At 34.8% G+C, this 13,914-nt stretch overlaps 2 protein-coding genes across 2 annotated transcripts in view; both read left to right on the top strand.

Annotated features, from left to right (window-relative positions):
• Positions 1-5,664: 5,664 nt before the first annotated feature.
• On the top strand, positions 5,665-7,097 carry LOC128992783 (adenylate cyclase type 6-like). Its single transcript, XM_054416523.1, has 3 exons — positions 5,665-5,881; positions 6,377-6,468; positions 6,879-7,097. Exons 1-3 carry the CDS (start codon positions 5,665-5,667, stop codon positions 7,095-7,097), a joined length of 528 nt encoding a protein of 175 aa, XP_054272498.1.
• A 424-nt stretch (positions 7,098-7,521) lies between these two features.
• Positions 7,522-13,914, top strand: part of LOC128991800 (adenylate cyclase type 5-like) — a 45,039-nt gene continuing 38,646 nt past the window's right edge. The window contains exons 1-7 of the mRNA XM_054414989.1: positions 7,522-7,642; positions 8,036-8,157; positions 8,832-8,924; positions 9,226-9,372; positions 10,211-10,369; positions 10,481-10,616; positions 11,677-11,771. Of these exons, the coding sequence (XP_054270964.1) occupies positions 7,562-7,642; positions 8,036-8,157; positions 8,832-8,924; positions 9,226-9,372; positions 10,211-10,369; positions 10,481-10,616; positions 11,677-11,771 (833 nt within the window). The 5' untranslated portion in view covers positions 7,522-7,561. The remainder of the gene's footprint in view (positions 7,643-8,035; positions 8,158-8,831; positions 8,925-9,225; positions 9,373-10,210; positions 10,370-10,480; positions 10,617-11,676; positions 11,772-13,914) is intronic.

The raw sequence follows: 13,914 nt of genomic DNA on the forward strand, positions 1-13,914 counted from the left end.
AAACAACACAAAATAGCGTTCTTTTATTATGCACGTAATCCGTGTACGCTTGGAAATAAGTTGGCAACACTAAAAATATTACGACTACGATCAGTTGTTGCATTGTTTTCCATTTCGTTAAACGCTTGGATTTAACCTAACCTAAAAACATGTTGAATAGTGTTCAAAAGCCTAATTATATTATGGTTTTTAGTAACTGTAGGAAAAATATAATGTGTAACGCAAGTGCAAAATGCCTTTGCTGCACTAGTTACACAAATAACTATTCTCTTTGGCATAGAGATACTTTCTGTGGATTTGGGATCGTTGAATGCCAGTGTACAGCTGATTTGTAAAGTAAATCACAAGTATGAATCACGATTATGTACTCTCTAACCATGGAATCTGATGTAGTAAATGAGGTTTAGTAATGCTTTGAAATGCTTAACCGGTGAAAAATTTAGTGTCAATTATGATTTCATGAAAATATGATATATCGGGAAGAAAAAATTATAACTGGGGTGTAGTAATGTAGTAAATAATGTAGTATAAGAAATGGTAAATTATGTCATAAGTCATAAGTAATAATTTATTTAACCAAAATCTATATATATAAAAGGCAAAGCCCTCACTGACTGACTCACTCACTCATCACTAATTCTCCCACTTCCCATTTACCTAGGAGGCTGAAATTTGGTACACTGATTCTTAAGGCATTAAATAGGAAAACTAAGTTGTTTTTATTCTGAGCGGACTCTCGGGCTCCGCCCCAGTGCCTCTGGAGTTTCCCATGTTAACCTTATGAGTACTCATATTTAAATGGAATTAATGAATCTTAACAGCTGTTTCAATTAAACAAGTTGGTTCTGTTCTACAGGGTGCAGCACTATTATTTCTTTTACATTTATGAAAACAGCTAATTTGCAACCAAAAGGTGAGTGAGCGTAGCGAACGAACTTCAACCTGGAGGCGAGTTAGCGTAGCGAACGAGCTAACCTGAAGGCAAGTGAGCGCAGCGAACGAGCTCCAACCCAAAAGTGAGTGAGCGTAGCGAACGAACTTGCAACCAGGACGTGATTGAGCCATGCGAACGAGCTCACTTATAAAGTTAAACGGGGCAAAGCCCGCGGGTACAGCTAGTAACATATATATTCATTGGTCATGTCATTTAACAAAACGTACAGTTTCTTGATTTCAATAAGAAATAATAATAACTGTCTTTTTTAACTTATACTAAGAATACCTATTATCAAACAAGTTTGATAGTTTTTTTAGCCGTCAGCTAGGAACTTACGGACGCTGTAATAAGCTTTTTTTTAAAGAAAAGATTTTAGGTTTTTTTTATTTCAGATGGTTTGATACTGCTTTGAGGTGAAAGGGAAGATGGTTGAATATTTTTATTGCATTATATCGGAGATGGTTTTGAAATAAGGAAGTGTGGTGTCTAGGAACTGGGAGGGTATTTGTGGATCTCAAACTATAATGATGGTCTGTTGGAGTGTTAAATAAAACACTAAAAACATATAACACTGAATGTCTTTAGGATTAGTTGCACAATAAGCTTCGGTTGACGTGCTTGGACCATGAGTCCACCCTCTTACAATCAATCAAATGTCTTTGGTGGTAGGCCTATAGCAATTTCTCTTTCGGCAGTTACCCAAATAAAGTGGGCACGATGTTATTCTTGTATTTCAACATTCAATGTAATAATGACTTATAACAATCACTCTAATGATGCAACAGAATTCTACATTAAATCTATCTCGGACTCTAGTTCACAATATCACAACTAAAACGTTGAAAATTCCTCTAATGCTGTACAGTGATTCGGTATTGTGATGTTATGTCAAACAAGACAGCGTTTTTTTCATTTTTTTTTTTATTATTATCTCATTGTTTTAATCACACTTTAACACACACTTTTACGGACAAAAGAGTAGTTTTACCAAAAAAAACTTAGAGTCAGTAACAAACAAAATTCAATGAGCATAAACTATGTTTTCACACCATATGAAACTGGAACGAGCAAACAAACTGAAGCACACACTGCATATATCTGGAACGCAAATATTGGTTGATCCACAGAGGTATAACGGGTATAACCAAGCCATTGGCAATATCTGCTTATTACTCCACTTGGCTGCTTATTGAGTTTATCCACATTTCGATATCTGCATCCAGATATGCTTTTTATCCCCAAAACTTGTTACTCATACTATACGAGCTGGTATAATAGCACAGGGCTTCAGTCCACAAGGTTCCGGGTTCAAATACTTCCAATTACCAATGTATTTAGCATAATGCCGCAAAAGCAAACAGCTATCTTGTATAGTTTACAGTACATCCAATCAAACTGTGAGCTTGAAACGTATCCGCAATAAATAAACCTTTGAACAACATTGACTCAACATCACAACAATTAACTTTAAACAAAGAATACATTTTTAAACTATGCAAATATGTTGACTACATAGACAGAAAATAACTAAGTAAATTTGAACATTTATATACTTAGCAAATATTCCCGATCTCCCAATTTTCAATTGAAGAGGAGAGTCAAGGACCCGCTTTCGTGTTTCCTGCGTTAATGAAGAAGAAGAAATTTCCCTCACCGGCCACACGATTAGGTACCGTACTGAGTCTAGATCTTTCGGTACTATCCGTCTTTTTTAATGTAATCCAACCAATATATCCAGCACATAAAAGCAGGGGCTCTAAGGGAGCTAGCAAAACTAGAATGTAACTGTCTCCAATCTGCCATAAACTGCAGCTATACCACTCGTGTAGTATTTTTAGCTTAAGCTCAAGGTAGTATTTATCATTGCTAAGTCTACTGTGCAGCGATTCCTGGGAGGATCATAATACGTCAGGATGAAAGATAAACTTCAATTCAGTCACGATTCTATTTTATCTCTTTAGTACGAAATGTCTTTTCGATGCAGTAAGTATTTAACTATAGCCTATTGTTTCTTCTAAGCATGTGCCTTCTATATTTAGTATGAAAAATGTTGGCATTGAATCAATTTAACTCACATACAAAATTTTGTAAAGACAACTAACAATAGTTTGCTTTGTTTACACCTTTTAAATTTTTGCTATTTCACTCTGAGACTCAGCAGATTTTTTTCTGTCAGATTCTATTTTATAGAATAAATACTTTAAAAACAAAGAGCGTGTAATTATTCTATGGCGAATCCATTGATAATAAAAATACCTCTAATTACATATTCAATAAGCATTGGTAGTGTAAGCTGATTTCGCAACAGATTCAAAATATTTGTCCACTACTTGACGGATTAATAACCGTTTGACAGATAACAGTTTTATTCCCAATCTTAAAACATTGTAGTGGAAAGCTGACTGTTATTATAAAGATGCAATCGTATTCACTAATAACGAAGATTTCCCACATAATTTAGACAATAACTCCATCCACTCATCTGTGTGATCAACTGTGAGAAACTTCATCAATCTTGTTGCTTCTGGTGTAAACAAAGGTTATGGATGACCTCTCAGGTCTGAGAAAACACATGGTGCTGTAATTAATGACCTTGTCTATATTTGAGGTTATATGTATTGTAGTGGTTAAAACCATCATGGGTTCTACTGGTTTAAAAATTTAAACTCAGACCGTTGAAGCATATAAATCTGCTCCCATGCAGATTTTTCACCCATACATATCAGGCCCAGAGTATATGGTAGTATATTTATATTTGGTACAATTTGGAGAGTATTTTAATGTTTAGTATTTTTTACTTGATCAGTTTTTAATCAAATAGATCTGTTTTTCTATTTCTATTATAAAATGTACCAAAAAGAGAAAAAACTGCAGTATATTTATATCTGGTATAATTTGGAGAGTATTTTAATGTATAATATTTTTTACTTGATCACTTTTTAGAGAAAAAACCTTTGTACGATTTTACTGCACTCAAAGGTGTGTGTTTTACAATACAATATAATGAGGAGACTACTTATGGCATCCAAAGTCAATGTTGTATATTTGGGTTACAAATAATAATTGGAAAGTAAGGCAGCACCAAAACAAAACTAGTTAGAATTATCGATAAAAAATAGTGAGGACTATGATTAAAATGTCTTCAATAGAAACTGCACGTCTGAAATCTTTGAAAACCCAATACAAAAGCAGCCTCATATTTTTTAATATGTGATTTAGTCAACATAAACATAAAGAGAATGCAGACAAAATGTTATTAAAAAACAATTTGTAATTTTATTTCACATTGATTTGTCTTCAAACTTACTAGTCGAAACAATTAAATTTATGCTTCAACGAAGTTTTTCAGGTTGTTCTAAAACATTAATGTTTTTGAGACTATGAATCCTTACCACAAAAATCTTAGTTATATAATAGCATTAATAGACTAACCAACTCAAGTCAGTATGTTTAATCTATGGTCATTATTGGCGTGCCTTTTAATTTAACATCCATAGTCAATCATCTATTTTACTGTGACATTTTTTATTTTCAGCTGTTGTCATTGTTTATATTTGGATTTTCTCTAACAATAACCCCATTTGAACAACCTTGCTAGGTTCTTGAATGTACAATAAATAATTTTATTATTTTAAATATAGTTGAAAATAATAACAGTGATTATAGGTCATTCATTTTACCCTTTATAATCGTAATGCATTACTAACTGTTGAAGTTGTGGTGGACAGGGCTTATAAGGATTGTGATTTTTCCGCGTTTGAGTTGATTATTTGTGAATAAGGTTATTGGAGTTTTATCCAGGGTTCAGCTATGGAGTATGAAAGACCAGGGTTGTGGAGAAGAATTTGGAAGGAATACAAGAGAGGACGACGCTTTGAAACTGATGAGGTAGGTTGATTTCATAGATAATAATGGAAGATTTTTTGCATAAATGAAAAAAATTAAACTACTAATTTAATTTGAAAGGAGGTTAGGCTAACTTTAATAATGGTTAAGCTAAAAGTATTACTTAAACACTGTCATATCATGGTGTTGAATGTTTGTTGATGAGTGCTCTTCAAATACCCTTTCCAAACATTAATTTCAACGTTATGATGAATTGAAATACTTAAAATACAGTTCTTTGAAAGACCGTTCTGCAGGCTAACAAGATCCAAATGCTGGAATTCTTGATCAGGGATTCTTGTTCATCATGTCCCTGATCACACATGTTATACCGTACTCCTGTGATTCCAGATGGAGAAACTGTTTCAAAGATACGTGATGCAGCGCTGCAGGCCAACAAGATTCATCTGATCCATGTGCTTGGCCTCTTGATTAGACATTCTCTGTTCATCATGTTTCTGATCAAACGCATGCTTTACTCCTGTGATTCCAGATGGAGAAACTGTTTCAAAAGTACGTGCTGCAGGCCAACAAGATTCATCTGTCCGAAATGTTGCGATTCTTGATTAGACATTCTCTGTTCATCATGTTTCTGATCAAATGCTGGGATTCTTGATTCTTGTTCATCATGTCCCTGATCATACCTCTGCTTTACTCCTGTGATTCCAGATGGAGCAACTGTTTCAAAGATACGTGCTGCAGGCAAACAAGATTCATCTGATCCATGTGCTCGACCTCTTGATCGCCTCCTTGTTTGTCATGTTTCTGATCAAATGCTGGGATTCTTGATTCTTGTTCATCATGTCCCTAATCATACCTCTGCTTTACTCCTGTGATTCCAGATGGAGCAACTGTTTCAAAGATACGTGCTGCAGGCAAACAAGATTCATCTGATCCATGTGCTCGGCCTCTTGATCGCCTCCTTGTTTGTCATGTTTCTCGGACTCGTCCTAATCTTCGTTGTCAGCTCTTCGTCCGGAAAATCCCACAGCAAGTCTGACCGCAACAAGAGTATAGTAACTTTACTCTTTGTGTCTGTCAGTATATTTGTGTTTGCTAGTAAGTTATTTATTTAATATTATTAGTAGGCCTAACTATGATTCCAATTGAAGGGCTTAACAAAGAATCTAAGGGTCTAGAACAAGATTTATTCCTATTGAACACGTACCATACTCATACATCAATCCCTACCCTCACTTGTCATAGTTGGATGTATACACAAAGCCACTTTACTATTTCTCTACGGTCATAAATTCTCCAGTTGTTCTCATCTGTAGTTTTGTAATTATAAATCCCAATGCAATTATTACTTCAGGGTTAAATAATTATTTTTTTTGTTTAGGTAAACAATATATATCTAATTTTGATAGTATAGCCTTTGTAATATTTAATGATGTAAGTTTTCCATAAATATAGATTATATTTATTTATTTTAATGTTTCAAAATTCAAAATAGTTGCCTACGTAAAATTTATGAACCACACCTATAGGACTTCATGGCTAAGGAAATAATAATTTACAGATATTTCATCTTAAATATGCTGCATGTTTCAGTTTTGTTGGGAATAGTGGTTTTTCACAAGAAGACTAGTGAAACATTTCTGTTACACATTTCCTATGGCATGACAGCTACGTTCTTAGTTTTGGTAAGGCTTTGTCAAAATGTGTATACAGTAGTTATAACACCTACTATATGTTGTTGTTGTTGACCTTTGCGATAAATGTTTACTTTGAGAAATAGTAACATGAATGAATAAGAACCAGCCTGTTTTATTTCAAAAACAGAAACTTTTAGACCAAAGATTTTGCGTTTGAAAACAGTTTTCTTTCCCATAGATTAATTACTTAGATGTACCCAAACAACAGCATTTTCATACTTTTGTTGAAAATGGCACTCACACACAATTCTCCTAACCTATATGAGCCAGGGGGTTTCTTAGCGAACTTCACCTTTGGACTAACTTACATGTTCAGTTCAATGGTATTCTATTTTTTTGTATTTACGGTAACTATGTTTTAACAATAATGTTTTAAAAGTAGTTAATTACGTTTGTAGGAGATGGCGCTGACCCGCAATGCTGCCAACTTATGGGCCACAGTGTTCTTCGTCTACATCACCTACGCTCTGCTGCCAATACGCCTTCTGGAAGCAACCCTGGCTGGCTTCTCGCTCTCCATCAACCACATTCCTGCTTTCCAGAAAGAGGTCGTCTTGCCAAGCTCCCACGTCAATCTTAATGAGGTTGTTCAGATTGTTCAAAAATCAATAGTTTAAATAACTGTGAGATTATTAAGTATTAAGTATAAAGTATTAAAATCTACTGAGCATGGCTTTTTGTAATGGCAACTTGTGTACAGAGACTAGAGACAAATATTTTCTCTCAAAGAGACATTTGTTTACACGGTGGTCGGCTTTACATATAAAATTGACACTGAACTAGCAATACTTAGAAATATTATCAAATAGTAAATCGCCATTTGTAAATGCTGTGATTATAACAAAGACCTTAGAACAGAAGTCCCCCCTCTATATTAGCTACTACGAACACTGTACATGTCACAAAAGTGGCTATTGACTAAATATTTGTTGTTGTGTAACTTTATAGCAATAATAAAACAGAACACTCTTTATTTAAAAATTGATCTGATACCATTGATGTTTGTTCCTAGACTGCACTGAACTTGCTCATACTGTTTGGTGTGAATTTGGTCGGAATTCTAACTCACTCCTCCGTGGACATGGCGAAACGTAAGGCATTTTCAGAGATTCGCCAATATGTTCGGACCAAGATCACCGTTCAGAAGGAAACTGTTAGGCAGGTAAATCTCTCAAAAAAACAACGTTTTGTATCTTTATCTCACTTTTATTTTATATTTTAGATCATTTCTAGAAAGCTGGGGAAAGGCAAGTAAACTTAGCTCTGTAACTCATATTCTTCTGAAATATGAATAACAAATAACTTGTTTTAATTCTAATGTTGGATCTACATAACTCATTATATACGACCTTTATCATCCTAAAAAGGGAAATCATTGTGGATTTTGAATCAGTTTAGAAGATAACTCAAAGTACCCATTCATAATAATTATCTTATGATGGTGGATAGTGGTGTCCACATAATTGATAATTTATATTAATTAATTTAACATTTACTATTGAAAAGGTCGTTTATTGTTTTTGTTCTTGAAGATTCTCTTGTTTCTTTTGTCCAGCAAAATCTATTGCTTTCGGTACTGCCTGAACATCTGATTGAGGAGATGAAGACAGATTTGGCTCGTCTTAGTGGTACCATCAGTAAAAGAAAGATTTACATCAAGACTTACGAGCCCGTCAGGTGAATTGAAAATAGTACCTAACTATAGCACAGAGATGAAGATATAGGGAACATTCAATGCTGCACTTAAGTGGTATAAATCTAGTCGCCATCGTTGCTGGTGTCTAGTCTGTTTTCCTAACCCCCTTCGCACTCCTTTCCCCCCTCACTATCATGTACTACAACGCTGAAGGAAGGCATATGCCCTATGCCATGGGAACTTTGCTGCTCGAGCTTTCCTTTGCTCAACACAAGTATAGTGCCTACGTACCCGCACATAACATACCAGAGCTGAAAGCACACGAACGTCCCATAAGCAAGTTTCTTCTGTACCTTACTTTCTCTGTGACTACGGTTAGTTTTTAAACCGGTTCTCCATTGTATTATTCAAATTAATTTGTCAATTTATTTTATACACAATAAGACTTTTATGAAGCTTAATGCTATACGTATTGTCCCGAAATACAGGGGAAATATTTTTCTCAATCCTACTATATTTATGAACCCTTTCAAGCTAGCAAAAACAAAATTTATAACACCTTAAACTGCTTTAGAGTGGCATGTACTGGAACGGTCTCAGTAATCTTTTCTCTAAAAAACGGAAATAATGTGGTATTGTTTTTTATTGTGTTTAATAATTTATTACATACATTGTTTGCAATATAATTGACAATTATGTATCGTTTCTTGTTTAGTATTTTGTTTGCTGATATTGTGGGCTTCACTTCTCTAGCAGACCGAAGTGCTGGATCGTTCGTGGTGGAACTATTGAACGACCTATATTGCAGGTGAATATTCTTTCGATTGTTACAATGTTTTATCATTTTTTAGGTACAGTAACAATCATTGCTGTTGAAAAACGTCTTTTGTTTACGTGATTTGATTTTATAGAATTGATATACATTTAACTGCTGACTACTTGACACATAAGGAATTATGTTTTACTTTTCCCCCCTTTACTTTGTAAAACTCTTGTGGGTTAGCAAATGGGAAATCAATGTGAAAGATTCAAAGATAAGTCTTCATTAGCCATAAGAGAGTGTGAAACACATTTCTCAACATGTTATACGTATGATGCATTCTTTTCAGTTTTGATAAGCTGGCTAGGAAGAACAGATGCATGCGGATCAAGCTGTTGGGGGACTGCTACTATTGTGTCTGTGGTTTGCCCAAGCCTGACAACTTCCACGCGAGCTGCTGCGTCGACATGGGGCTAGACATGATCTACGTCATGCAGTGAGTTCATCATTGTGACAACTCTCTCCAAGCAGGTTATGATGGGTAAACGATGATTATAGGAAGACGAGGCATGGCATTTCAGTAACTTTCCTTGCACATCATTTTGATAACCTGTGATTATGTCAAATATGTACAAATATTAAATAATGATTCTATGGAATTTTGCATACCTGGTTAGTTCAAGTAAGAAAGTACCTACAGCTGGAAAATTAGAAAAGACAAACCTCGTAATGGAGGTTAGATGTAGTGCTGAAATTATATGTGATTTTATAACAAAGATTCTGGTGCTAATGAAATTGACAATTGTAAGAATAGATTACTTACGTCAATAGCTCATTGAATCGTAAGTTTCACTTCCGTACATGTTTCGACACAGTGTCATCATAAGCTGAGTATTAGTGAAGTTTTTATTCACCAGATGGCTTCGTCATTGTTCAATTAAATTAACACGTAACACGAATACGACACGACACGGACACATATACATTTTACAAGCAGTACATTAACAAGCAGAAATCAATTTATCCGTAGGCTACTTATTCAGATGAGTTTTTGCTAACAGCTTTCCATTGTGATCTCACTAATAGATATTTTGAGGTAAAAAATAAAGAATACCGTTACTAAGTCTTGAAACTTAAAAGAACTTACTGAATTCTCTGTATTCCGGTGAGTGCCTCAGCTTTGCCACTGAGGATTGAAAAGTTTAGTGCTGTACTTAGTGTGTATACTGACTTGAAGCACCTCTCACCGGAAGACCGAGAATTCAAAATGTGAATTTCTCATCAAAATACCTTACATTTAAAAATTTAACTACTGTATGTATGTACTTTTTCAGTGAGGTGAGGAAGAAGTATGATATTGATGTGGATATCAGGGTTGGTGTACACACTGGAAAGCTACAATGTGGTGTGTTGGGGCTGAAGAAATGGCAGTTTGACATCTGGGGCAGTGACGTAGAGACTGCTAACAACATGGAGTCTGGAGGTGTACCGGGGTAAGACAATCTATAAATTGCAAACTAAACCTACTTTTCATTTTGCGTAAAATCTTTTTCAAAAAGTTTACATTTTCCTTTTAAAATATCTCGATTTCAAATTTCCCCCAGCAAGGTGCATATCTCTGAGGCAACGAAGAACCACTTGCTTGCAACTTCGGACAACTACATGACACAGCCAGCGTATGGATTCACAAGAGAATCCTCACTGAAGGAAATCGAGACTTTCTTTGTAAGTCCATCTTATGTAAGTACAAATTTGTCATATACTTCTATAATCTTGTTGCATTGGTTAGTTTTTTAATTGCTAAAACTCACTAAATAAAAGCTACTTTAACACTTGGCTACAAAAATGTTATTTGTATTGCAGTAGAATTATGTAGGCCAGGCAGGAGATACATAGGAACCTCGTAGTAGTAAAACTACTTTATCATCTCTTGATATCATCAGATGATCGGATGTGTATACTAAGAACCACTGCTTTACACATGTTTATACAATTTCAATTTATTAAAATGCTTAACTTAATGAGTATACAAAATACTTTTAATCAGATTTTAACCTTCCCAAAACCGATATTTTAGAACTTTGGTGGGATCTTTTTAATGTAAACTCTACTTAACAATACATACACTAATTGGATCAAAATATTAATGTGATTGTTTGTGGATTGACGAATCATATAACTGCAAAAATCATCAGATTCACATTGATTGTTGTATAACGGGAATGGAATGTTTGTACTCATTGAATTAACACTTCTCTATATTAACACTACTGTTTAAACTCGTAAGACCGGGGGGAAATAATAAATCGCATTGTAACTGAGACTACCGCAGGTTGACATTAATAAGTAAAAGTAATAACGTTACTTGGTGAAGCCGGTAGGTGGCGGGCAACAGAACCCGAAGAGAAGGATCATACCGGCCAGGTGGAGGATAGGATGCTACCAGTGATTAGTTTAATGCTCAAACAACGATATTAATTTATTCGACTGAACTATTCGTTGCATCACTGGTGCCGATACATTTATTACAGGGTGTGTAAGATCTCCAATCAGAGAATTCAATACCGTATACAGACAGTTCATAAACATTTTATCTTTTCTCAATCTCATACTGAGTTAAGAAACGTTGAGATTTAAACCAGGGCTAAATTATGAACTACAGCCCTGTTGGTGGAGCTTCCAGTGAGCTAAAGATGAATCACGTATGATTTTTTTAATGCGATTAAATTATTAACAAAATGTCATTATACTTTGACTATGGATATGTATGCCACATTATTAATGAATCGATGGTTTTTAGGCCGGAAAAGTAAAAGTAGAACAGAATGTGTCAAGGCATAATCAAGATTACTCCAATGGCCCATCCAAAACTTCTGCAGTTGAGGGGAATGCCAGGTAAGTTGAAACAATTTTTATTTATTTAGGTGTATCTTTGCTTGTGCGACGGACAGCGCCGTCCTTAGGGTGGAGCGAGTGGAGCGGCCGCTCCAGGCCTTGCGCCGGAGAAGGCCTCGCCTGCCCGCCGATGCCTTACTATCGCTAGAAATAAGTTAATGTTTTGGAATGAAAATAAAAAAATAAAGGACAGACAGATACATGTGCCTAAAATATGTCTTATTTATTATGAATTCGCCTATATCAATTGTTGTATCGATTAAAAACCTACGAACGACATTTAAAACACAAAAGAATATCAAACAACGTTTGACAGCTCGGCGGCGATGACGGAACCCGAGCCTCGCGGCAGCCACCCCGGTGAATGTGAGTGAGTCATACGCTTACTCTTACTGGTACTGGTGCCATTAAACTTCTATTGTATTATTAATTAAGTTCAATTTATTTACAGATGTAAATGTTTACTGGATTGAATGGATAATCAGCGTGGATAAGACTGACTGTAAACTACTCGCATTTTGCAATAAACATAAACCTATGACAATATTTTTCATTAAAGTAAAAAGTAATACTGTGAATCAATTACACTGTAATGATACTACCTCTTTTAATTTATTATTAAAAACTCATTGACAATTATAGGTAATATTTTTTTACCTTTAAAACCACAATTACAGACCAACTGCCGAAAACACAATAAACCTATCTTGACAAAAAGTACATAAACAAGATAGCCTATGAGCATTTACTATTTACAAAGTGATGGGACGACAATCCACAGAGAAGAGAAGTGTTAATTTTTTTATTAATTATTGTAAAGAACTTCGTGGACAATATTTATGATATCCACTTTGGAATTGGAACAATAATATACCGTATGCAATTAGCTATAATATTTACGGCCATTTACAGAGAGTAAAAGATTCATTTGTTTCATCAAAATGCTTAAAATGACGAATTTGCAAGTATCTCATTGACAATTATTTATGTAGTATTTTTTACCTTTAAAACACCCTCCACAGACCAACTGCCGAAAACACAATAAACCTAACTTGACAAAAAATAAATAAACAAGATAGCCTATAAGCTTTTACTATTAATTGTCGTCCCGCCACTTTGTTTAATTTACAAACTGTTAATTCAATTCACAATCCACAGTAAAGGAGAAGTGTTAATTTTTTTTTATTAATGATTGTAAAGAATTTCGTGTGCAATATTTATGATATCCACTTTGGAATTGGAACAATAATATGTGTAATTAGCAATAATATTCACGCCTATTTTCAGAGTGTAAAATATTCATTTTTTTCGTCAAAGTGCTTAAAATGACGACTTTACAAGTATAATTTTACATAATTTTACCCCCGGACCCCCCCCCCTAAGCAGGGGGGTACTCCGTACCCCCCAGACCCCCCAGTGAGCTTGGTTAAACAAGGCCTCGCAATTATGTATTGCCCCAGGCCTCGCATTTTATAAAGACGGCTCTGGCGACGGACTACAAATCTATGGCAGTGATGTATTGGTTCCACGTCCTTGTGTCACCCAATAAACATTTTATCAGTACAATCTCGTACATTACTGGATCTCCTCTTGTTCTGTAGGTGTAGGATACGTTTTCCATGCACAGGTCTGCGGCCTATGCGGACGTGCAAATGTGAGAAAAGAGGCCACCAACATTACAAAAATAAAAAAATCTAATTTTTTGTGATACCTTACACTATTGTATGTACCTATAAATCAATTAGTATGTTATTTACCGTACCAGTTGATGTGATTGTTTTAGTAGTCTACATTGAGAGAATAATTGCTGTACTTCTTCCTCATATTTAGTAGACCCCTTTATGAACCCCTTTAACCCCTTTATGGGCCCCTTTATTTGTTAGTCCTTTATCCCTATAGGATTTTTTAATGATTTTTAATTTAGCATTGCTCGCAAAATATATTATAGATATTATTTTAAAAATAGAACTGTAATTCTGATAATAAATTCAAACAAGTTTTTTAACTGCCATGGTGTGCTAGTATGAGTTTTTTAGAAATATCCAGAGAAGATTATTTGTCTGGTAATGATTTTATTAAAATTACTAGCAGAGTACCCGTCCTTCGTACGGGGTTGGAATATAAGTATAAAATGCTTATTGCA

Source organism: Macrosteles quadrilineatus, unplaced genomic scaffold, assembly GCF_028750875.1.
Source record: "Macrosteles quadrilineatus isolate MER2022 unplaced genomic scaffold, UCM_ALF_1.0 Scaffold_4__1_contigs__length_99947679, whole genome shotgun sequence".
NCBI lineage: Eukaryota > Metazoa > Arthropoda > Insecta > Hemiptera > Cicadellidae > Macrosteles > Macrosteles quadrilineatus.

Coding starts and splice junctions, on each gene's coding strand:
- LOC128992783 (XM_054416523.1), top strand. CDS start 5,665: ATGGAGCAACTGTTTCAAAGATACGTGCTGCAGGCAAACAAGATTCAT. Junction 5,882..6,376: donor CAGTATATTTGTGTTTGCTA/GTAAGTTATTTA, acceptor TGCATGTTTCAG/TTTTGTTGGGAATAGTGGTT. Junction 6,469..6,878: donor CAGCTACGTTCTTAGTTTTG/GTAAGGCTTTGT, acceptor TTACGTTTGTAG/GAGATGGCGCTGACCCGCAA.